General features: G+C 38.8%; 1 protein-coding gene across 6 annotated transcripts in view; it reads left to right on the forward strand.

The window, feature by feature from the left end:
* The window catches only part of znf385c (zinc finger protein 385C), a 115,547-nt gene that overhangs the window by 32,223 nt on the left and 56,312 nt on the right, over positions 1-27,012 (forward strand). For all 6 annotated transcript variants that reach the window (XM_039687235.2, XM_089128464.1, XM_089128463.1 and 3 more), the window contains exon 2: positions 12,933-13,193. In XM_039687235.2, coding sequence (XP_039543169.2) covers positions 12,933-13,193 — 261 coding nt within the window. The remainder of the gene's footprint in view (positions 1-12,932; positions 13,194-27,012) is intronic.

Below are 27,012 nucleotides of genomic sequence, written 5' to 3' on the forward strand. Positions count from 1 at the left end.
AATTGTGATTTTTTTTTTTTTTTTTTTTTTTTTTTTTACATTAAAACAGGAGATAATAAGTTAACTTGAATCTTACCCAGATACAGTAGTGCTATTTTCTGATTGGCTTTTGTGTAGCCCCCTTTTTTTTTTTTTTTTTTTTTTTGGATCGGTTGATAAGTGGCAAGCTCGACTAAGAACCCCAGGGGAGAAGTGCTTGATTCCTGCTGGGTCCATAGTGAGAGCGGCACAGCCAGAGAAATTCGGGGCGCTGCAGCATATTAAATATATTATAAATGGTTTTTCAGCGTAATACAATGTGTGGCGGAAGTACAAAAGACCGAAATTATTGACTGTCACTCTCAATGCGTGACACTTGAATTTGCCTAAATTTGTTTTACTGGCCACGTGTTTATGTTTTTGTCATGTTTGGTGTAAGCACATGTCCTTGTGCCATGTGCTCTCCTGTCGATTGTGTTGACTCCCGTCTTGTTTCCTGATTATTAGTTATTTTGCCCCACCTGCCTTTTTTGCTCCCTATTTATTCTCCTTGTCCTGTGGTGGTTCGTAGTTTTTGTTTGTATTTTTAATTTCAATGTTAAAATAAAGCCCATCAACTCTGCATCCAAGTCTTCTCATTTTTCCCCATCCCCACACCCGACAGTCGAACTTTTAAAAAAAAAACTGATTTTCGCCACTGACAAACACGCATCATAAGTTTGTTAATCTTTCTTCGTTGTGTTCCTCTAGTGTTTCGGTGTCATACAAAATGCACTGCTCGTGACACATTTTTATCTTTTCTACTTTCTCTCTCCATCCTTTTTCTTCTCTCTCATTCTTTCCATCAGTGTATAAATAGCATCAGAATGGCCTATTAAATGCTCTTTTAATTATTCTTTTTGCCTGTCTTTGACCTTGGCACACATTATCTCCTTCAGTTAATTGTGACGTGTGATTCTCTCCAAACACAGCTGATGGATAGATGGCATAAAGTCTCAGCTCTGCCCTCAATTATGTTGTAAAGTGCGGATGACGCAGCACACTACGGTGTTATAATCTGCAAAAAGTGAAACGGCTATCGCCAGATTGCTACTTTTGTCAGTTTGACAGCGAGGATGGTGTAGAATAGCTGTAACCTCCAGAGACTCGTCCAGCCCTCCATCCTATGCTTTGACTCTCTATCTGTGCTTGTCTCCTTTGTCCCCCCTCTCTCTCTCACTCTCTCTTTTTAAATGTTCTCTTTAACCTGGCCAAGTGAGACACTTTCGCTTTTTACCCCCCACCGATTTCCCTGAAGGGGAATGTCTCACAGACGGGTGCACACACATACAGTACACACAGCTCCTGTACCATTTCTCATTTCTGACATTGTAGGTTTAAAACAATGACAGGCATGGCTGTGACCTGTACACACGCACATAGTAAAAGTACCTGCAAAGTGTCCTCTTGGGCAGGAGGGAGTGTGTGTGATTATACAGTAAGTGTTCATCACTTTGTATGGGTTTGCTTTCAACCATCACACATGCTGTCTGAGTTGTTGTTTTTTTTTTTTTTTAAATCTAAAATATGTTTCTCCTCACAGTGTTCAATTTTTTTTCTCTGAAGTACCACATTGCCAGCATCGGCTCTCTGGTTAATGTATTTGTGTGCGTTTTGTGTTTCTGTAAATTGCGCTGATGAATATCTAATGTGTGAAAGAGCATGTAAACGCATGCTGAGAGGATGCCTGCATGTGAAACGGACGAAATTATTCAGGGTTACAAGGATTCACCCTCTGTTTGTGTGTGTGTGTGTGCGTGTGTGTGTGTGTGCGCGCGCAAGTGTGTCACAAATATAGGTTCATTAAAATATTTTGAGGTGCTCAGTGTTGCGGAAAATGCAAGCAGGTGGGCAGACGTGACAAGTATGTGTTGTTTTGTGTATGTGTGTGTCAGGGTGACTTGTGTCTCCTTATCGAGCACATGTCTCATCCTGACACCTGTTTGCTCCTAAACTGTTTTGGGTTGCCACGGCTCCTCTGGGGAGTCTGCTCGCTACCAAAGCGGTTAACCGCCACAGGAATGTGGAGAACCCTGTCCCTCTTCTCTCAGCACACAATTAATTACCCCTTTTTCCTCTAATTGATTTCATTTACTTTTACACTTTTTGTGATGTGGAAAGTGTACAACATAATGATTGTGTATAGTGGATGGTTAGAGTGATGACAATTACTTTTCCCCTTTGGTCCAATTAACAGAGCACAGTTTGACCCAGACTTTATCCCATATGTATCAAAAGCCAGATTAACACCCACACACACACACACACACATTCTCAGCTGTAAAGTGAGGTGACTCTTAATCTGTACAAAAAAACTTTGCATGATAAATAGGATGGATGGATGGATGGATGGACAGATAGATGGATTGATACTCAAGTGAATGAATGGATGGATAGATAGGCTGAATATGGCGAGCACTCTCGTAACTTTGTCTGTCAGCTGGTGAGCTTTACACAGAACAAGCTAGGTTTATACCCTATAACCCCTTCAGAGCCTTCTCACACACTTCAGTGGGTGTTCTTAGTGATGCATGTTTGCACAAATAATTTTTTCAGAATGAACTCCTGGTATACTGCTCACAATCCCTTCTCTGTATTTGAGTGAGTTCTGTGTAAATGTGTGTAGCCTCACATAAGTGCTTTTGGTTTAAATGGATTCAGCTTTGTTTCTTGGTTTCGTTTGAATATTTATTTCTGCATTGCACAGGCTGTGGCTTATGTGACCCAACCCCCCGGAATAACGGTCTCGTTCAAATCAACACCTTTAAATGTTTCTAAGCTGACATGAGAATGAACTCTGTGACACCTAATGTCATCTAAAGATCCATATTTAATAAGTCTTAAAGAACCTGTTTATTGTGTGTGCATTTAAGAGATGACAGGCGTTTATGACTGTGTGCGATGATCAAATGGCGCTGCGGTTAACCCGTGCCTAGAAATGTGGTTGTCATTCTTGGAATGTGTGTTTGGTCTCTGGTCTCTGAGCTTTAATCCATAAATGCTTTAAATAAAGTTTATTCAAAATATGCCATAAAGGATAACTGCAAACCTGGAAGATCAACAACCATGTCTGTATCGCTTTCTTTTATACAGCCAAAGCCTACAATGTATGTTTGTGTCATTTATTAAATAAAATGATATAGTCCAGCTTGATCTGAGTTCATGGCAGAGTTCTTCTATCATTTGATCAGTCTGAGTGTGTCGTAACACGGCAGGTGTATTTTGGTTTTGATCGACAGGGTAATCAGGATGGATTAGGGCTAAAGTGAGTACAAATGTGATGGAAAACGTTTTTAGTTACACACTAATCCCTCTGTTGTTTAATCTAGCCCTCCTGCCTTACACGCATGCAGATCTACAGATGGAAGGAGTGAGAGGGGTTATTCAAAAGGCCGGTTCAGTTTGCCCTTAGTGTTAGTGACATTGAATCAACTTACTTGTTTGCTTTGGAAGGGCTTTGCAGTGTGTGTGTGTGTGTGTGTGTGTGTAGCTGCAAATAGCCCATCTCACTACACTATCCAAGCAACACACAGTGCCAACATGTGGAAACCTTTTAAAAAAAGCATTGCTTGAGCACATAGATTCAACTGATGGTAAAAGTTTCAAACCATCTACTGAGAATGGTGCTGCTGAGTAGATGTAGGTGTACAGTGTTTGATGATTATATTACCAAACTAGTCTGCTTGTGCTAGAATGGAGGTGGCCTGCTACCAAATCCATTCAAATCCCTGCACTTAATGGAGATGGAGCATCATTTTTTTTCTCCCCCTCCCTCCCTCTCTGCCTGCCTCCTCCTCCTCAGGATTTCTTCTTTTCTCTTTTACACATTCACACACAAACATTTCATTTTCAATCATGGTGGAGATTTTTCTGTTGTTTTTGTACTAGTTAATGGTATTTTATCCACCGGCCCTAAACCATGTCCATGACATTTATAGATGCTTTTATGCATTTTATTACATTTTCATTTAGACAGTAGTTTGTCTGTTTATTAAGATGTTTTCTGAATGGAAACTAGTTTCTACATTTTATTTATTAAAAATAAATAATAGTACTTTATAATTTTATTTATCCTATTATATTAATTTGTTCACTTCATTCTGTCTATTTATTTTACGCTTTAATTTATTAGGATTTTATGTGTTGCAAGTCTATGAATTCCAGTTCATTCTTATTAAACATTCTTTTGATTTTTGGCTTTGGTATTTTGACAAATTGGAACCTAAATTGATAGTTCACCCAAATCTGAAAATTCTGTCATCATTAACTCTGCTTCATGTTGTACCAAACCTGTATGGAAACTTTTTGAGTGAACTATCACTTTAAGTGATCTTGAATTTGAGGTTTTAAGGTCTGAAAACTCGGTAAAGAGATGCATGTGATATTATTGAGATCTTATTCTGAGTGAAAAATCAGGGCAGGTCAGAGGTAATTTAGGACCAGATTTACTGAACAGGGCAAATTACATTTACATTTTTCATTTATAATTTACATTTAGTTATTTAGCAGACACTTTTATTCAAAGCGTCTTACAACTGAGGACTGAAGCAAGCGAGTCATCGTGAAAAGGGAAAAACAACGCAAAAACAAATTGCTCGAAATAGCATAAGCCAGGCAAGCGAGGAGTTAAAAGAAAATGAAATATATATTTTTTAAATATATATAAGGTTAAGTGCTCACAGAAGAGATGAGCTTTCAGCTTTCAGGCTGCCCCCCCTAAAACAATGGTAGGGGAAACGCTGCCTCTGGTAAGGATGTAGACTTGTAGTAGTGAGTGGAAGTAGGAGGGAGCTGAGCCTGTGGTCAATCTGTAAGCAAGTGTCAACACCTTGAACTTGATGCGAGCAGCGAGTGGTAGCCTGTGCAGAGAGATGAACAAAGGAGTGACTCGGGGCTTTTTGGGCTCGTTCAAGACCAGACGAGCTGCAGCATTCTGGATCATTTGTATAGGTTTAGTAGCACATTATGGAAGTCAAGCCAGAAGATCATTGCAGTAATCAAACCTTGAAATGACCAGGGCCTGGAAAATTTGTGTTGCATGCTCAGTTAGGAAAGGCCTGATCTTTCTGATGTTGTGCCAAGCGAACTTGCATGATCAAGCTGTCTTAATAATGTGGTCAGTGAAGGTCAGTGGATCATCAAAGGTTACTCCAAGATTTCTGACTGCCCTTGATGGGGTGATTGAGGAAGAATCTAGCTGGATAATGAAGTCGTGCTGTAGTGGTGGATTGGCAGGGAGGATGAGAAGCTCAGTCTTAACCAGGTTGAGCTGCAGGTGATGTTCCTTCATCCATGCCGAGATGTCCGCCAGACAGCTTGAGATCCGTACAGCTACTGTGGGATCATCTGGTTGAAATGAGAGGTAGAGCTGGGTGTCATCAGCATAGCAATGGTAAGAAAAAACATGTGCCTGTATGATGGATCCCAGTGAAGTGGTGTAAATGGAGAAGAGGAGCGGTCCAAGAACCAAACCCTGGGGAACCCCTGTGGTCAGTTGATGTGCTTTGAATACCTCACATCTCCATGTGACCCTGAATGAGATCCTGTGAGATAGGACTCAAACCAGTGGAGGGAAGTTCCAGTGATGCCCAGTGTTGAGAGGGACGACAGAAGGATTTTATGGTTCACAGTGTCGAAGGCAGCATGCAGATCCAGGAGAAAAAGAACTGATGATTCGGAAGCAGCTTTTGCGATCCGCAGGGCTTCGGTGACCGACAGTAATGCTGTCTCGGTTGAATGCCCTTTCTTGAAGCCAGATTGGTTGACATCCATCTGTTTGTTCAGACACAGGAAGGATGATACTTGGTTGAAAGCAACTCGTTCAAGTTTTTTCTCAATGAATGGTAAGAGAGAGACAGGTCTGTTATTCACTAAAAGTGATGTGTTTAAGCAGTGGAGTTACCCGAGCTGGCTTAAAGGGATGGTTCACTTTGAAATAATTTTTTGTTATGTTTTAGCTTACCTCAAGGGCATCCAAGATGCAGGTGTCTTTGTTTCCGTATTTTCAATTTTGATATTTTTAGGTCAAACCGTTCTTGTCTGTCAGTCATATAATGGAGATTTATGGGGTCCACCTCAAAGAGCATGCACAGAGAAATCCAAATTAAACATGATTTAATGACTCGTAAATGTAAGTACACATTGATGGCCTAAGACACGAAACAAGCGGTTTATGTGAGAAAACGAACAGTATTTATATCGTTTTTACCTCTTGTAATCACAGTCACGTCCAAGTACTCTGAGGGCGAGGGCGCTTCTGTCTGCGCAAGCGCTGGAAAGCCCTGGAAGTGATCTCTGATGCATGTAGGTCACTCATTGTTAAACAGAGATTTCAGAAGTGCTACCCTTCACTGTGAAGATCTAAACATATTTAGATATACAGGAAATTGCTATGGAAGATGACTTCGATAAATCAACAGACAATGTTGATTTTTTATTTTTTATTTTTTTCGCAACCGCACAAGACAAGAGATCGCTTCCACTTTCCCGCGCTTGCGCAGACTGAAGCGCCCGTGCCTTTAGATCACTTGGACGTTAGACATAAAGACATGGTACGCTTGGAAACCTCAACAGAGATGTGTACCATTTAAAGTTTTAAAGTGAGACATGCCGTGCAGTGGAAAAGTGTGCAAGTAAGTAATAGTGGCTATTTTTTGTAACTATTCTACTGTCCTATTTCTTTTCATCTAAAGACCCTACAATCACACACAGAGACACAATAGTCACAAGTCATTATCTTTTCTTGTATTAGGATTTACACACACAAGAACTTGTATAAGTAATTGTGTGTGTGTGTGTGTGTGTGTGTGTGTGTGTGTGTATGTGTGTGTGTGTGTACCTATATTTTGAGGACAAATTTGTTCCCAGAAGTGACCAAAACCTTACAAAATCTCCCCCCAAAAAAACCCCTTCCTTTAGGGACGTCCTCATTTGTAAAACTGGCTTTTTAAAAATGCAGAAAGTTTTGTAGGTTTAGGGGTAGGGTTAGTGTAAGGGGATAGAATAAACAATTTGTACACTATAAAAGCCATTGCGTCAATGGAATGTTCCCATTTAGATAGCCAAGTAAACGTGTGTGTGTGTGTGTGTGTGTGTGTTTGGCTCTGTATTCAATGTCCATCATGACTGCTGCTTTCCTGAAATCATGCATCAGTTTCAAAACACTGTTCATTTTGCTCGTCACAGGCACAGCTCAGAAAGCTAGAATAATTTGTTAATGGCTGTGTAATGGTTTTTCTGGGTTTTTTTTTTTCTGTTAATAACCTGCTTTCAAAATGTGTGCAATGTGCATGGTTGTGGGTGTGTGCACTGCATGAATAAGAGAATATTGTCATATCTCATTCTCCTCCTCCATCTGAATTTTCTTCATGCATTTGGTAAAGCAGCCTGCTGAATGTGTGTTTGTTCCTCATATATTTTGACTGGAGCTAGTTTACACATGCTCACACACTTATTTGATGATGCAGTACAGTACATCGACCTTAGGTGTCAGAGTGCTGATTGACCTGCTAAATGTGTGTGTGTGTGTGTGTAGCAGGTGATTGTGTGTGGGTGTTTGAAAGAGTGCCAGAATCACATAAGGCATTGTGCTTTCTTTTTAGCAACCTTTGTAACAAAACGTGCACTCAACTTGGTAACCTAAAATTCAAAATAGCATAAAATATATCATAAATTCCTGCAACTTAGTTTTTTTTATGTGTGCACCAGTAAATATTGGTTTTACACTTAGTGGATGGAGCAAAACAACTGAGTGGTTGTTCAAGAGAATCGATTTTTGTATTGTTACGGTTGAGTACGATGCCTAAAGACACCGTAACAGATTTCCACAGATACTCATTTGTAGGTTTTAAGATTACTTCAGAGTTATTATCAGTAAAAAGAGGCCTTATTGATACCATTTCACTAGTATTGTGCCTTCCACTGCACTCTCTTGAGATGAATAACTGTATTTCTTGCAGGTTAAACTACCTCTCTACTGAGTTTTCCTGAGTATTTTCCCCACTGTTCTGTTGTTCATAATGCTCACATTTGATTCAGCAGTCCCCAGACGTCCTCTCCCTGATCTCACGGACACTCACTTATCACTGAGACACATAAAGCATCGCCCAATCTCTTCCCCCACTGGAAAATATGGCACTGTCAGCGAGCAAAAGAGAGAGATAAGAGGCTGTGCAGGTTGATGTTTAGTTATGCTAATGCATACCATCAGCCGGCCGCCTCTTGTTATCCGCTATTATTTGACTTCACTTGCATAATTCTGAATTTATAATGATGTTGTGTGGTGTTGTACAGCTCAAAGACAGGAGACCTGGACAGATCATGCTCTTCACGAACCTCCATAGTCTATACAGCATCTGTTAGCATAATCAGAACTGGCTGCGTCACTGGATCACGCCAGCTCTTTAAAATGAAATAACTGTTTATCAATACAAAATTAAATTGAATTGGTTACATTTTATGCTTACTAATGAAATACTGTACATTTGAAATAATTGCATATGTGCCAACCACAAGACACCCGTTTTGTATTCATGTAAAATACATACAATACATGCGTACTTTGACTAGATGGTGATTGTTTTTTTCAGTAAGATTTTATGTTTTTGAAAGTTAAAAAGAACAGCATTTATTTTGAAATCAAAATCTTTTGTAACATTATAAATGTATTTTGTGTCCCCAATTTAATGCATCCATGTTAAAAAAGGAAAACAAAATTACAAAAAAAAAAATAAATAAATAATTTAAACTTCTCTTGAAAATAGTTAAGATTTTTAAAAGATTTTTCCTTTTCTTATGCGTGGCCACTCTTATGTAATTGACCCTTATTTCAGTATGAGATCGGAAAAGCCCCCTAATAAGGATAAGGATAATAAGGAGTCTGTATACACTGCAATACACACACACCTCGTATGATTCAGAAAGTCATTTAACATGGATTAAACTGACGTTATGAAACAGACAGCAGATGTTACTAAGCTATGAAATTTTTTTTTTCTTGTCCCAACTGAGTTGAACACACACACATTACACGCGCACACATAGCATGGCCTGAACAAACACACCCAGCTCCACTGGTAATGCCAGCGGCCCTCAGCAAACTTATTAGGGAGAGAGCATGCAGTCAGCCATTCACACAACTCATCGTGTTCCACAGGGCAGACAGCATCACTTTAGTGGAAATATAACAGAAGACTCATTACTCCAGCTCTAGCCTGCCTATTACAGATTCATCTGAACATACAACGCCAGTGGCTAATAATGTTACGCACAGAACTACCGTAGCTTCCATTTGCTAGATTGAGTTTAAAACTGTTGGCAGACGTTGTATTTTTACTGGCTTTGTGTCTGATATAAATATTACTGTGGCATCCCAGAGCTGATTTTATCTGCACTTTCACCATTTATGACCACTTATCTTTGATTTGGCTGAAATGAAAGTGGTGTTTACTGCTGAAATCAGATGATCCTTTTAGAGTTTTGAGTGACAAGTGAAATCAGAATCCAAATTTGCACACCCACATGTGGTGTGTATGTATATATGTATATATATATATATCTATGTATATATGTATATATATATATATATATATATATATCTATGTATATATATATATATATATATATATATATATATATATATATATATATATATATATATCTATGTATATATATATATATATATATATATATATATATATATATATATATATATGTGTGTGTATGTATATATGTATATATGTGTATATATATATATATATATATATATATATATATATATGTATGTATGTATGTATGTATGTATGTATGTATGCATGTATGTATGTGTATATATATATATATATGTACGTGTGTGTGTATATATATATATATATATATATATATATATGTATGTGTGTGTGTGTGTGTGTGTTTGTGTAATTTAAACATTTTTGTCATTATATTTCTGGTCTATAATTTTCCAATTTTTTACACATACATTACACAATTTACACACTTTAAAATTATTTTTTTTGTTCCCTATGAAATTAGTTTTGTACAATTTATGAAATGTATAAATTGGATATTTAATAAAAAATATATGCAATAATTATGTATTATAATTGTAAAGGAAAAAAACAATTTTAATCTGCCAATTTTTTTAGTCGATTTATTCTGATCCAATCAGGAACTTAAAGACTGCTATGTTTACTTGACCTGTGGAGGGCGCCCTATTCAGAAGTTGACCACGTAATGTCGCAGTTGAGTATTTTTGGAGCTCTGAACAATCTGCCCTGCTGTTTGTGCATTTGTTTGTTTGCGTGCGTGAGCAAGAGTGACAGAAATACACATGTGTCCCTATAAGAGTGACTTTCAGCAGGATATCTGTTCACTGATTGATGCAGTCTCATGGGGAGACGTGGATAGAAGACGTGAAACAAGACACCCGCAGCACAGCACAGAAGGTCGCCAACATCGCTAACAGCCCTGTCCTTGATCCACTGCCACTCCTTCAGCTGTGTGTCGAGACGAGACGACAGGGTGACCTCAGGGCTCTTTTCAGATGTTTAACTAAGACAAATAGGAGCTCAATGAATCTCAACTGTTCCATGATGTCATTATGACCAACAGTGACAGGGCTCAACAATAATGATTTTGTCCGGCTGGTTTGGACGGCCCTATGTTTAATTATTTATTTTTACTTTCCCTTTCCAAAATTTGAACTAAACCCTCACAAATATTATACATTTTATTTTTAACCCTACATGAGTAAAAATAAACTCTCTCAAACTGGCCCCTGCCATCCTTATTGTGGAGCCAAGAGATTAAAGGTACAATATGTAAGAATTTCATCTCAAAATATCCAAAAAGCACTTGCACTTTGCACAGTGTTATAATATTTCTTTCAGTTATGTACTTACATTAACCTAAATGTTTCCAAAAACTCACAATTTTAAATAGTATAACTTGTCACTTGTTGCCCATCAATGATGTAATATCCATGTTATCCTTGGTTTCCCCTTGTACTGCCATCGTAACTATGGCGACATATGTGGGCAACTGCGTTACGTCTAGCGGTACACTCACACTGTTGTTGTTTCGTTCCAACATTATGGATCATATATCCCAGCAGACTTTGGGACAAAAGGAGAACTAAAACGAGAATCGATATCGACGTGGCGTTTTCGAGATTGCCAAGAGCTTCGCGGCAAACTTGGACTTGACAGATTCCGCACTTGCATGTACTTTTATTAGACAGGTGATCTTATTAGACAGGTGATCAATGTAAGCTCAACATGATGACATGTTAGAATATGATCAGTACAGTATATTATTCTAATGTTGATCTAGCTAGTCTCATACAGCCAACAAACTAACACATAGAAGCTGTGCGAGTAGTATTTCAGCACTTGCGGGTAGTTCGGTAGAATGAAATGTCCTCATTTATATCCGCGGGACTCGTGTGTGACGCTGATATCGGTCTCTCATTAACAATCGCACTTCATACCACAGTCATGTTAAAAAACATCAAAGTGTTCACTCATTCATAAACATTATTAGATCCATCAGCATGACATAAAGTTCTGTGATTCCGCTTATCACTGCTTCATCATTCTACGTTTCTGTTATTGTAAAAGGTTAGCGAAAAAAAATGCATATTGTAGCTTTAAATGGCTGACCGTTTCAAAGGTATACTGTACGTCATTAATGGGACGGTAGTTTCTGATGAATATTGTTCTGCCTGATTACAGTTTATCAGCCTGTTATAAAAACAAAATCCTTTCTGAACAAGTATGTTGATTAAATAGTGTTTTGTTTGACTTACTTATTTTTGCATTCTGTTTTGCTTGCCATGTTTGACCATTCATAGTTGGAGTGTTGTGAGTTGGGAGGGGTGTGTTTGGGCAGCAAAGACAGATGTGTGTTTGTGCTCTGTGGTCGGGGAGTGGTGTTTAGAGAAGGAGGTGCAGGATCAATGGGGCCTGTGTGTGTGTGTATGGTTCAGGTACCCATACGTTATGGGAACAAAATGTCCCTGCAAAGATGGCAATATTCGAAATCCTTGTCCTTGTTGGGACATTTTGGTCCCCATAATGAGAAAAAAAGGGTTATAAATCATAGTGAAAATATAAAAATGCATAAAATTTTCTGTGATGTGTAGGTTAGGGTTAGGGGATAAAATATATAGTGTAGCGTATAAAAAATCATTGGCAATGGAATGTCCCATTAAACCAAACAAATGTGTACATGTGTATTTTAAAAAGCTAGTATTTGTGTGTGCGCGTTTGATTGACAAGTCCAGAGATCGAGTTTGCTATTGCAAGCTAGTAGTGCACAAAATGATATGCTACATGCAAAGAAATGTTCATTAATGAAGAAGCAAATAAAAATTGAGCATTGAAAGCTTGAAACTGTTTTTCACTGTACAAACATGCAGGATTTACAAACTTTCTGGACATTGTTGATGAATATCTCCCCCTAGTGGAGGTCAGTAACACTGCTTTAATCCCCAGAGGTTGCTAATAATGTGTAAATAATATTGTAAATAATAGATATACATTGTCATTCAAGAGTTTGGGCTCAGTAGGTTTTTTTTTTTCTTGAGAGAAATTAATACTTTTATTCGGCAAGTAAAATAAAAATAAATAAATGCTGTTTTTTCCCTTTCTATTCATCAAAGAAGCCTGAAAAAATGTGCCATGGTTTCAAAGAAAATATTAAGCAGTACAATTTCTTTCACTGTTTGTAATGTTTCACCACATCATTCTATAATACTCCTTCAATGTGACAAAAATTGTTCAAAGTGCAAATGTTTCATGTCATCTGTCAATCAAGTCATAAAGTTTTAATTTTAATATACAATTAGAAAAATCTGGCCATTCAGTTGCCTAAAATATTCCATGTGAAAGAACTTTAAACTTTTGTTTCCTCTTTAGGAATGAAGCGTCCATTTAGTCCTGATGAAGAGGGATCGAATGGACTGACTGGGCATGAGGGTGTATCCTCTGATGGGATGGAGTTTACCAGACAGGACCCCCCACCTATAAACCCTCGTCCGAAGCGGGAGCGCAAACACAGGTCGTACACACTCTGTGAAGTGTGCAACATTCAGCTGAACTCCGCAGCACAAGCACAGATACACTACAATGGCAAAACACACCAGAAAAGACTCAAACACATAAACAACAGCAACACAGGTATGATATGTGTGTCTTTCTCTGGTGTTCCTGTCATAATCGGAGCTCAAAGACTGGAGCTTCTAGCTTAACATTATCCACATAAATATGGTATGTTCCTGGATCAACATCCTTTATTAGCCTAGTCTTGGAAATGCTTATTTTGAAACCAATTTGATTTTGAAGATAGTACTGATTGTTTTTTTTGGGGGGTCAGCAGATGAGGTTTATCTGGGAACATGTCAACAAATAAACTGTGGTGAAGTTTGACTGAAATATGAACGGAGAAATTCCTGGTGCTGTTTTTTATTCTTTTCTCTTCAGCTGGTAAAAATACCATCATGTGTTTTAGAGCTGTACGTTTCTGGATAAACTAAGAATCACAGTTGTGTTGTTTAGAAATAGAAGACTCTCTGACGATTCTGTATAGCCAACTAAACAAAATAACATGTAAATGACTAGAGCTTCTGACAATGCTGCAAATCAATATTTAATTAATTTGAATTTAAATTTTTAAAATCTGTTTTAAATGATTCAATGACTCACTCACGAAGACTTTGACTAATGGATGAATCAGCATTTTTGAACAAATCAAATGAATGATTTGATGACAAATACATTTTTTAACAGTCATTGGCACTTACTGGTGTAACGATGTAATTGATATAATCTTTTTTGAAGCGTCAAGGTTCTTTCAAAAGGTGATTTTGCTCTTTGTTGGTCGCTACCATAGACATCAGTGTTTTGATCCGAACTATAATCTTTTATCTTAGTACTTCTCTGAATTACTGCAACGGAAATAATAATATCGTAGGGTTGAAACGACTGTGAGGCTGTTTCAGACGACGACCGCTCTCTCTGGATCAACCAACGCAGATTTGAATGTTGAAGGTTTAATAGACTTAGCCAAATCACTGTCGTAAAGGGATAAGATTGCGTGGGTGTTTGAATGAGATGGTCCTCACGGCAAAACATGAAATCCATGGGGAGGAGTCAGATCCAGATCCAACTCCTCCCACCTTACCTAAACCTACCCAGCTCCATCCCCTGATCCCTAAACCCATCCCTAACCTTACCTAGCTCCACCCCTGATCCCTAAACCCACCCCTAAAACTATCCAGCTCCATCCCCTGATCCCTAAACCCATCCCTAACCTTACCTAGCTCCACCCCTAAACATACCCAGTTCCACAACCTGATCCCTAAACCTACCCAGCTCCACCCCCTGATCCCTAAACCTACCCAGCTCCACCCCCTGATCCCTAAACCCACCCCTAAACATACCCAGTTCCACAACCTGATCCCTAAACCTGCCCAGTTCCACTCCCTGATCCCTAAACCTACCCCTAAACCTACCCAGCTCCACCCCCTGATCCCTAAACCCACCCCTAAACATACCCAGTTCCACAACCTGATCCCTAAACCTGCCCAGTTCCACTCCCTGATCCCTAAACCTACCCCTAAACCTACCCAGCTCCACCCCCTGATCCCTAAACCCACCCCTAAACATACCCAGTTCCACAACCTGATCCCTAAACCTGCCCAGTTCCACTCCCTGATCCCTAAACCTACCCAGTTCCACCCCCTGATCCCTAAACCCACCCCTAAACATACCCAGTTCCACAACCTGATCCCTAAACCTGCCCAGCTCCACCCCCTGATTCCTAAACATACCCAGCTCCCCTCCCTGATCCTTAAACCCACCCCTAAACCTACCCAGCTCCACAACCTGATCCCTAAACCTGCCCAGCTCCTCCCCCTGATCCCTAAACATACCCCTAAACCTACCCAGCTCCACAACCTGATCCCTAAACCTGCCCAGCTCCACCCCTGATACCTAAACCTATCCTTAAACCTACCTAGCTCCTCCCCTGATCCTTAAACCCACCCCTAAACCTACCCAGCTCCACAACCTGATCCCTAAACCTGACCATCTCCACCCCCTGATCTCTAAACATACCCCTAAACCTACCCAGCTCCACCCCTGATCCCTAAACCTACCCTTAAACCTACCTAGCTCCATCCCTGATCCCTAAACCCACCCCTAAACCTACCCAGCTCCACAACTTGATCCCTAAACCTACCCAACTCCACCCCTCAGATCTGGATCCGACTCCGCCCCCTGGATCTTGTGTACTGCAATGAGGTGCTACTGGTTTGAATCGGGATCGCAATCTTTTAACAATTAATCGTGCAGCTCTAATATGTATGAACATACTGTTCAATGAGCTCGTTTAGACCAGCACACAGCATTGTTTTGTATGTTCACAAAATATATGTTGTCATTTTTATTTTATTTTTAGGTCCAGTGTTAAAAATGACACTGTAAATGCTAAACAAACCAGTACTGAGTGTATCATTTTCTTTTTGGTCTGGACCGAAATAACCAAGAGAACCAAACTACAGGTCTATCAGCCAACCATTTGCCTCTGGAATTTCAAGGATTGGTTTGAGCTGGGGATTCCAAACTTTTTGACTCCACAGTCCCCAAATGTGATAATGAACTAAAATATAAAAGGGATAATGGGATTTGATTGGGATGCAATGTTGCTTCAGGTCAGGACCAACAAAATATGTTGATCCAGGAACATGTCCAACTTGTCTCAATCATGTAATGCTATTCATGTTGAAAAATTAACACATAATATACATTCTGTGTGTTGATTTTTTTTTCTTTTGGTAACCTAATATTTGTTTCCTTATATTAGTAATAAATGTGTAGAAATTCTTCACCAGTGGTACAAGACGCATCAAATTGTTGTTATTGCCAAATTCATAAATACATGACATGTAAATGGCTTTTAAACACAATCAACCACCTTCATGTTGTCAGCTGAGGTCTGACAAGGCATCTTCATGTAATTCATACCCTTAGACCTCATTGTGTCCATCTGCAGTTAATATGTGATTTTGACTCTACTGGCTTTTATGTTTCCATGGTGATGCAGCTTTAAAGCCCTGCTGATAGGTCAGGAAGGAGCATTTCAAAGGTCTGTGAGATGCTGATTGTTGTAGTTACGGTGGTAAAGACGGGGCTGTACGTCTACATGTCGGCCTAGAGATAATTGCAGGAGAGAAAGCGAGGCAGCTGGTGGCAGCTTTGTGTCGTTCAGCCTTATTTTCCACAGAAATGGCCGGGGAGTCGGACAAAATCTTGTGATTAAAGGTGGAATTTGTCGATTTATTTGAACAACAGTGAAATAATCCACTAGCACAATTCATTCGTCCCGGCACACAAAAACACAGCTATGCACAGTCGTGCGCAGATAGCAAGCACATGCAAATGCCACACTCCAAATTCAGGCCTGCAAACACCATTTTCCTTCTCTTGTAATGCAAATGTGAAATTAAAGCTAACTTCCATGCTGTTGATTCTTACACATAAAAAGACACCCATGCACGACCAATCATATGAGCAGCAGTCAGACCCACTTCAGGTGCAGGCTCTCATACAAATAGATCATAATTACATAGCAACCAAACATGTTCACCATGGAAATGCTCGACGTGGCGACGCCCCCTTCAGCAACGGGGTACAGGCACTCACAGTCTCGGTGGCAGCTAGATTTTATGCAGTGTGTGTGTCAGGGTTTTAGCATGATTCTAAATGGCATACAGTAGCTCTATGCCGATCCCATTTGTGCAATGCGTTTATGGAGAACCTTTGAGATCCATGCACACTGTGAGTGTGCGTGTTTGCATTCATGCGCAAAGATATAAAGGCTCATTGATTAGCCATTCTGCCAGTGTCCGACAGCATAATAGAAGTCAAATTAAACTGGACAACCTTTCCCATGAGCATACAACAATGCCTGAAGCCTAACCACACACACATACTGTATCACACATCTCCTTGCATACACATCGCCAGATGCACAAAACAGTGACTGACTGATTCAGGACTGTATATGTGTTTTTCATTTTCAAGTGGAGAACACTGTACAGTGGGGTTCAGTAGCCAATCACATAATATAGCAAGTTAAGCATTTAATTAAGCAATAGCTTACATTTTAGGCAAAATATCGCCAATTACTTCGTCTATTTTTGTTCCACCAATAAACAAAAGTTACAAACGAAAGCAAAGCATTAATTAAATGATTCAATGAAAAGGTGGGGTACATTATTATATCTTTATCTATTATATCATATCTAGTGAATGTCTAAAATTATTTTGGTGTCACAATTGTCCTGTGCCTTGGGTTATCAGCACGTCCAGGTCCAATTCATTTCCACGCCCAATGTAAAATCAAATTTTGCATTTTCAGCAAAAGTACATTTTTTGTTAACCTTTTACCATACAGTATGTCTTGGAGTATTGCAATAATATCGTATCATGATATGTATCAAATCATGACATGAGGGTATCGTTACACCCCTAGTCCCTTCTAAATCACTGCAGCTGCCGGTTCCCATGTGCAATTGCTGATAAATGAGCTTTTTTATCGCTATTTGAGCGACAAGCAGTTTTTGAGATTTCAGGATTCCCCCATTCAATTAGATGAGACTTAGGGCCCTATTTTAGCGGTCTAAGTGCATGGTCTTAAGCACATGGTCTAAAGTGCAAGGCGCAAGTACACTTATGGCGTGTCCGAATCCACTTTTGCTACTTAAACGATGGGAAAAATGGACGGCGAACATGTTCTTAATGGGTTATCCCTGTTTTCTTGAGTAATGGGTATTTTTTGAACGTTAACGTGAAATAAACCAACCAGAGTCTCATCTCCCATTCCCTTTAAAAGTCAGTTGTGCTCGCTCCATGTCGGATTCCAAAGGTACGGTTATAAAAGCTACATAAATGACCTAACTGAAGTAAGGCCTAATCCTGGCTTAATCCTGGCCCTGTCTGTGAAACCGGACCTATAAATGATATGCGTATATGTAGTAAAAACATTTTAGAAATCATTCCGCTTGTCAGCGATTAAAACTAAATTCTAGAATGCTTATGGTTAGACTGGAAATGGTACATTTCCAAGTGTTGGAACATTTTTGTGTGTTTATTTCACTTTAATGTCAGTAGGGAAAGGCAAAAGCCTGGAAACTTGATTTACGGAGACACTCAAATACACACACACACACACACACAAAGTTGGTCTTATCACTGCTCACCTTCTGTTGATTCCTCCAGGCCCCTGTACCGAAACCCACATAATCAGCATGACTGCACACACACACACACACACAGGATATGTGCATGCAGAGGGCATCACGTCTATCTTTTATTTTGTTCCAAAATTAGCTTAGCTTTTACTTAAAAAAAAATTTATTCTCTGTTTGGATTGTATGCATATATGAACATTTGCTAATAAGACTGTACAGTTTAAATCGCTTTTGTCCATATTTGTTAACGGTCCACTCTAGCCGACAGACCATTTTACCGCACCCCATCTGTTTTAAAACACATTTCCCCTTCTACCCTTTCTTTATTTTCCAACTCTTCTCTCTCATTCTTCATTTCACCTCATTCTTATCTGTCCTTCCCCTTATCTCAACACCCCCACCATCCCAATCCCCAGAAAGGTGCATCATGGGTATGGTATGACTGCTGAGATTAGCAGTCTTCTCTCAGGCTGCCCCTGGACAAACGCACTAAAAAGTGGTACATAGTTCTGCTGTGCATGCGTGAGTAAAGATCAGTCTGCTAACACGACAATTTCAGCTTTCGATGCTGACTAAGAGCTGAAAGATTTCTGACATCATAATCTACCATTCACCATTGTGAGTAGTGAGTAGTGAGAATTTTATATATTGGCCAGACTGAATAATCTAAAATAAATGCTTTTCTCCAAAACACTTTGGCCATAATAATTCGCACCCTTTTATTCAATACTTTCTGCAACCTTTTTCTGCAAAATGCCCTTTTCTCCTATAATGCCTGATGAGTTTGGAGAACACCTGACAAGAGATCAGACCATTCCTCCACACAGAATCTCTCCAGATCCTTCAGATTCACAGCTCTATGTTGGTGCTTCTTCTCTTCTGTTCAGACTATAGGCTCATTTTCTATAGGGTTCAGGTCAGGGGACTGGGATGGTCATGGTAGAAGCTTCATTTTGTTCTCAGTGACACATTTTTCTGTTGACTTTGAGGTTTGTTTTGGATTGTTGTCCTGATGGACGATCCAACCGCGGCCTATTATACGATTTCTAGCAGTGGGCGTCAGGTTTTGATTTAATCTGTTGGTATTTGCTAGAATCCATGATACCATGTATCTGAACAAGATGTCCAGGACCTCCAGCAAAAAAACATAGGCCAACAACATTAAAGATCTAGCAGTATATTTAACTGTGGACATGGGGTACTTTTTATCCCTGTTTGCACCCAAACCATCTTGTGTGTTTGCTGGCAAAAAAACTTTTTTTAGTTTTATCTGACCATAGAATCCGGTCCCTTTTGAATTTCTGGTTGTTTCTGAGAACTGAATATGCTGGAATTTGTATTTGCATTTGGTGACCCTCCCAAACAACGTGTGGTAACGTAGGGGTTGTTTGAATTTTTATTTTTACTGACCCCAAGACTCAACTGATCTCTGCAATAGTCTATCTGTGATCCTTGGAGGGCCTTTGTCCTCTCAAACATTCCTCTTCTCCTTGCATTAACACAATATAGACACTCCCAGGTCCTCTTCCAGGTAACATCTTGATTGTTAAGTTGATTGGAACTTCTTAACTATTGCCCTGATTGTGGAATGGGAATTTTCAATTCTTTAGCTATTTTCTAACAGCCACTTTCTATTTTGTGATGCCCAACAATCTTTTGCTGCACATCAGAACTAAATTCTTGGGTTTTACTCATTGTGATGAAGGATTAGTGGAATTTGCCTTTTGTGTTTCCTCATATTTATACTCCTTTGAAACAAGAAGTCATAGCTAGATAATTTCATGTTCCTAGTCACCCTGGTGTGCTAAAGAAAACATTAATGGCAATATACTGCAGATATATTTTACTCATAAGAAATTCTAGTTGTGCTAATAATTGTGGCCAACATGTTTTGGAGCAAAACATTTATTTCATAATGTGATTTTTTTTTTCCCCCACTTTCAATTCTTTTACTTCAATGAAAGGTTTGATTTTTATTTATTTTTGTTTATCATATTTTGATCATATAATTCTAAACCACAACTTTATGTATTTTATAATGAACTATATCATTTAATTTAAATATCATGGCCATATTGGTCATTGCCATCAGCCACCATGCTCTCTTGATATTGGTATTTGCGTTGGTTGTTGTTACTAATGGTAACTTTTAACAAGGACCCTTAACCTGAAGAATCTTCAAGGGTGTAGAATTGTGTTGCATTGTGAAGATCTTTGAATGAAAGACGTCTGCTAAATAGCATGTATGTGTGTGTGTGGGTCATTTATACCAATGTTTTAGTTAGCACATGCTGGTATTTTTAGGTACAGTGCTTCATTTGTGTGTGTTGGGGATTTGTGTTTTGCATGTTTATGCTGGTCCTGCGTTTGTCTTTCTCTGTCTTTCATGCTGTCCGTCTCTGGTCTCCTCTAATGCAGCATGGGGTATTGGATTATAGTGAGTGACTGTGTGTGTGTGTGATTTATTAAAGTCTGAAATTTTCTGCATGAGTGTGTCTGCACAGCTGCGTTTTTTTTCCCTGCCATTCCAATATACTGCTCTCTCTCTCTCTCTCTTCTTCCGATTTTCCTCTTTTATCACCATTTTCGTTCGATTATTCACAGTTTCTCTCTTTCATCATTTACCCGATTACTCTTCACTTGGTCTCTTGTCACTTCTCTGAGAGCAAGATGAGAGTTGACTAGTCTGTTTTTCTCTGTCCATCTGTTTTCCTTCTTTAAACATGATGTCATTTGTGTACCACTTTAATAATGCCAGAAAAATAACGATTTGATTTTGATGAAATTAAATACTACTAACTTATTTTTCTTATTCGAGAACGTTTGAATTGGTAAAACTGCTGTGTGTGACTTATTTATTTATGTCATGAAACAGAATGTCTACATTTAATGGCATTCTCAAGCATTCCTACTGCCCCCTATCTGCGATTGGTCAGTCATACTGGCAGCCCCGCCCCAAACTCACACCATTGGTTGATCCAGTGCTGCTGGGTTGGGCCACTGCCAAAAAAACCTTCAGGAATTCAACAATAGCTTACTGTGCACAAAAAGTACAGTATTTTAATGGCACAGAACTATCACACGACTGATTTAATGTAGTGTCCTGTACAATTGCGAATTATTGCGGTCGGACAAACGAAGCACAACGCACACACACACACAAAGTATTTGGATTTAACCTTGGAGCACATTCAAGCATGAGGAGATTTTACAGCGTAACATTTTACCAAAGGAACGTCACATTCGGTTCAGAGGGAGACTGGGTCTTTCATTGTTATTCATGTATTAATTTATGCACGGGTAGTGAGCGAATAGGGCTGTAATATGCAGATGAGTTAGTGTTTCATGATGGAAATTTTCCGGTTGGCTGCTCTGGGTGGCTGCAGTTAATGATAAAGTATGGCAGAACGACAGGAACAGAGGGTGAAAGAGACAGAGAGAGGGGGGAAGTACTATTTATTACTAAAAAAATCACAGTGGCATTAACATCATCAACATCACGGCTGTTGTCATCAGTCTCCTCATCACCATCATCATCGTCATCTGTGTTTTAAATCCTAGGGGCATAATTTGTCCTGTCAGCACCGACAGTGAACAAATCACAAACGCCTTTCTCACTCCACTCTATTACACGTTACCGTTCATCAGTGTGTTTGCAGTGGAGTTTCTTGACATTGATTTTTCCCAATTATACAAGGCTGTTCTCATGTTGTAGCTGCGCAGCAACTCTTTTCATGCAGATGAAGATGAAGGACAGAGAGCGGAATATCGAGAAGGCTAAAGGTTCTGAGCGCATGTTTTATTGGGCAGCGCTTGACTGAGCGAGACTTTGCTTGGGGTGATGTCTGTAGCGTGTAATTAGGATTTCATCATTTCTCTCATTCAGGCGAAAAATGGCACAATCTGGATTTGCACTCATAAGAAGAAACATTACAGTCTTGTGTACTGCACGATTCTAGTCTTCCTCTGTTTCTGATGCCGTCTATCACACACACTCAACTCGCACTGTTATTCTCAGTGTGGTTAAACCCCATTGGCTGGTCAGGGGAATGGATGTCCTAATCCCTTTATCAGACCAAACAGATGCTGCCCCAGAACAAAGAGGGGTCCAGTGCGAGTGTGTGTGCTTGTGTGTGACATTGAGCGCAGGTCACTGGAGTGTATGTGTTTGACTCAGGCTAATATGCTGCTGTGAAATATTCAGGTTTTACATTCTCAGCAAATCACTTCAGATTCATTGTGACACTCATATTATGGGGAGTTCATTTAAATGTTGCAGAAAGGATTTGAATTCCCGTAGACACTCTGAATAGATAATTCGTCCTGTATTATTGATACATTATTTAAATAATTTTGTATCATTATAATTATTTTTATGTCTATTTATTTTTTTTATAATATTGTGTACATCTTTTTACTGCATCATAAAAATATGTATATTACAAAAATAATTATATTTATATTTGATATATTTATTTACATTTTTTTATGTTTTTGAAAGCCACCACCCCACTGGCATCTCTTATGCTCACCAAGGTTACATTTATTCGGTCAAAAATACAGTAGTGTGAAATATTACATATTTACATTTTATTTGTATCATATTTTATATCATCATATGATAAATATGATATCATGATATCATATTTTATTTTTAGTTTTTATATTTGAAATATTAATATTTTAAAATGTAATTTTTTTCCTGTGATGTCAAAGCTGAATCACTCCAGTCTTACTTCAGAAATCATTGTAATATGCTGATTTGCTGCAAAAAAAAAAACATTTCTTATGTTTAAAAAACAAATAGACATGTTTTTTACGTTAAAAACAATTGTTGTGCTACTAAATATTTTTGTGAAATAAAAATTTTAAAAGTTTTATATTTATCTAATATACAATGTAATGTTGTTTAATTTTTAAAATATTTGACATCACTAATCAAAAGATTACCCTCTAGTAGATGTTGCTTATTGTCATGATGTCATTGTTTTGATTTTTGTTGACATATTTTTGTGTATGCTGTTTGTGTTTTGAATATGTTTTTGTACTGTGAGTTAGGTTCTGTGCTGTGTGTGTTCAGTGTCGTTGTTTATGTGTGGTGTCTGTGAGTGTTTGTGTTGTGTGTTTTTCCTCTGTCAGCTCTTGTCAGTGTCGGATCTCCTCAGTGCTCTAATGGGCAGTGACAGACCAGCACAGGAAATGATGTGCAGGAAGCAACCTCAAGCTCCATATGACACTATGTTGGCAGACAGCTTATCTATGTGTGTGCATAAATCTCAGCATCTAATCAAAGAAGGTTAATGTTTCGCATTACTGTGATAAATCTCTCACACACACACACTCACATTCACACACACGCACACACACACACAGTGTTTTGAGAAGTTAAAGGAATAGTTCACTGAAAAATGAAAATGCCGTTATCATTTACTCACCTTCATGCCATGCCAAACCGGTATGACCTTCTCTTTCTTTCTTAAACACAAGAGAATATCTCGTAAACGAATGGCTTTCAGCACGATTGCAAGAGTCATTCCTTTGCTCGACCTTTACTCTCATTTTTTCCTCTGCTTTATGGACTTCTTTTTACTGGCTTTCCAGTCTCTTTTTCTTTCTCTTTCTCTCCCGCTCTTTCCCAGGTGCTTAAGACTCGAACTCCATTCTTTCCATTCTCTTTTCCATTCTCTCCCTAAATACACATATGTATTCGCTCTCTTTGTCCTCCCCCAAGCCCCTGTCATTATTCCATAGTGTCATGCAGCGGGAGCGCCAACTGTTGTGGGATGTTGTTTGCTTTAGGTTGTAAGCCTTTTTGTACTTCGATTTTCCAGGTTAAGTGTGTGAAAACTCTTTCTCTCACGCATATTCATATTGCTAGTGGCATTAAATCTCTTAGTTGGTTTTGATCAAAATGTACATGCACTTACAGCAAATGTTTTGCATTTATTGGCTGCTAATTGAAATCTACATAAACCTCTTCATGTATGTTTCTTATAATAATAATAATAATAATAAAATCATGCAAATAAAGGAAATAATCTGCGTAGAACTCTTTATATATATTAAAGTCCCTCTGTGGTGAAAATCAAGCTTTTAATGTTGTTTATGTCTATGTGGTGTTGTTAATTAGCTTTTAAGGAAAACCATGTGTACTGTAAATTCATAAGTCAACACCATTGCTGAGTTTCTCGCAGTTTCTATATTGCATCACATTTGGACGTAATAAATCCTTATCTTGAGCAAAATAAGCAAGATGACATTCAGTACAACCGGTGCCTTTTTTATTTAGAATACATACAAATGTGATTTACGTTTTAGTTTTTCAAAAGATTTGAAATACCGATTTTGAAGAGTGCGCATGTGTGAACATGCTCTACTATGTAAGAATGACCCAAATAGTGAGTCTGGTAATAAAGCAAAACAACGGAGAACAATTAGAAGTAGTCCTCAGATGTCTGTAATTTAGATATAAAAAATCAGTTTCATTAAAAGTAGTTCTCACTCCACCACGTGCGAAACCAATGTGGTTGAACGATACTTTGCGACAGTGAGTTTCGGGAAACAGTCATGTTAGTTGATTTCTCCAATGATGCATCGTACTATGATCGTGAAGCAGTGAACTACATAGTTGTACGGGAAACACACCCCAGGACAGCGTGTAAATGACTGGAGGCGGGGCTAATTTGCATATTTATGGCACTGCGAATACTAAATGAGGCAAGGGTGTAGTTACCTTCAAGCAAAATTAAGGCAAGAATTTTTTTTCAAGGAAATATTGTTTGAATTTTTAAATTGTCATTTTTGTGAACTAAGTAAAAAAAAATATTGACTACAGGAAGACTTTAGAGTGATCCATGCAAACAGATGCATTAATTTTCAGACGCTTCAATTTGAACTGGTGAACGGCAAAAATAAAAATAGTCTGCTTTATCATTCCCTAAGCAAAATGGTATCTTATCAACCTCGAATATCTCAAGCTGCCAGTTTCTCGCTCTTGACTTAATCAGCAGTTTTTCTGTTTGACCGTCCGTGTTATCAGTCAGATTCGCTTGGACCTGTGCAAGTCTTGAGGCAGATGGAGGAGGCTAGCATAACCAGGCAGTGAGACGCTACCATGTGCTCGTAGCAGCCATTTGGAATAAAGGTGCAAGTAAATTATGAAAGGAAACAAGATAACAAAGACTATCTCACAGCAGCAGGAGCCTTTGAAATGAAATGCTCACTGTATTTTAAGTATTGCATTTACATTTACATTTAGCTGACGCTTTTATCCGAATCTATTTGTGTCAGAGGTCGCACACCTCTGGAGCAACTAGGGGTTAAGTGTCTTGCTCAGGGACACATTGGTGTCTCACAGTGGATTCAAACCTGGGTCTCTCACACCAAAGGCATGTGTCTTATCTATTGCACCGTCACCACCCCACTGGCATACATTGGCAAGTGTTTGTCACCACACTCTTAGAAGAAATGGTATTATTTAGAACCAGGAATGGTTCCATCCCCCGCTTCATATATGGAACTCCAAAATGGTTCTATATAGAGCCTTTTTTTTTTGGTAAAAGGTTCTATTGGCCAAGTACGGAACCCCCGGGGTTCTATATAGAACCCACAGGAACCCTTTTTTTAAGAGTGTATAGAACCTTTTAGGGGTTCCAAATACGTAGCGCTGATAGAACCTTTTAAGGTTCTATATAGAACCTTTTCTTCTAAGAGTGAACCATCACTCACAAACACTTGCCAATTTTAAGGATTGGCAAAAGCGCCTGTATGGAGTTTGTATGTTTTCCAGTGGTTCTGAATGATGGGATTGATTGGCAGGCTGCTTTATTTACACCATCTATGTTTTCAGCTGAAATGATTTTCACTGAGCGCAACGCTAAGGTCATGATACTGCTCTGAATGTCTGTCTGCAGCTGTAATAGACTCTTAACGCTACTGAAGAGTAAATCACTTCCTCCTCCACCTGCCCATCACCTCTTGTAATACGCCCTACTGCACTCTGGGAAACTGAAGGCTTGAAGACTAATTGCTGAATTATTCAAATTATTCAGGAACAGTTTTGACTTTTGAGAACTTTTGACAAGTACTCAGTTTTCTCTACATTTTGCTCATGCAATTGTGTGGCTACAGGTCTTGAGACACGTTTTTTTGAATGTGGTTTTAGTCTAAAGGCTAAAGTATCGTTCCGAATGCTTTGCAAAAAATCATTTCTAAAGAATATTTCCAATGGAACTAAAAAATACTATTAGAACACGACAAAAACCTGATAGATTCTGATTCTTCTGAAGTCATGCACGTCCGCTACAGCTCACAAATTATTTTGTATATTCATGGAAAAAAATAACAGTACATTTTTTAAAACAACTTGGGGGTGAGTAAATAATGACGAACTGTTCTTTTATCTAAACTGAGAGATGAAAAATGCTAATTTGATACTCTTAAAGAGGCCAAATCATTTATTTGATTGTATTAGATTGTTCTCTTTGAGCACAACACACTGACAAACACTAACCTTGTGTGTGTGTGTGTGTGTGTGTGTGTGTGTGTGTGTGTGTGTGTGTGTGTGTGTGTGTGTGTGTGTGTGTGGATGGATGGACGGATGGATGGAGGAAGTATGGCAGGAAGAGGGCACAGCTGTCTCTGCTGTCACTGCTAATGTCTCAGAGCTTCAGGCTAAGCAAACTGAAACACATACACGTTTGCACACAGAACCGGCATACATCAGATCATTGTTTGTGATGTAT

Source organism: Pimephales promelas, chromosome 3, assembly GCF_988280905.1.
Source record: "Pimephales promelas chromosome 3, fPimPro1.hap1.1, whole genome shotgun sequence".
In the NCBI taxonomy this organism is placed as follows: domain Eukaryota; kingdom Metazoa; phylum Chordata; class Actinopteri; order Cypriniformes; family Leuciscidae; genus Pimephales; species Pimephales promelas.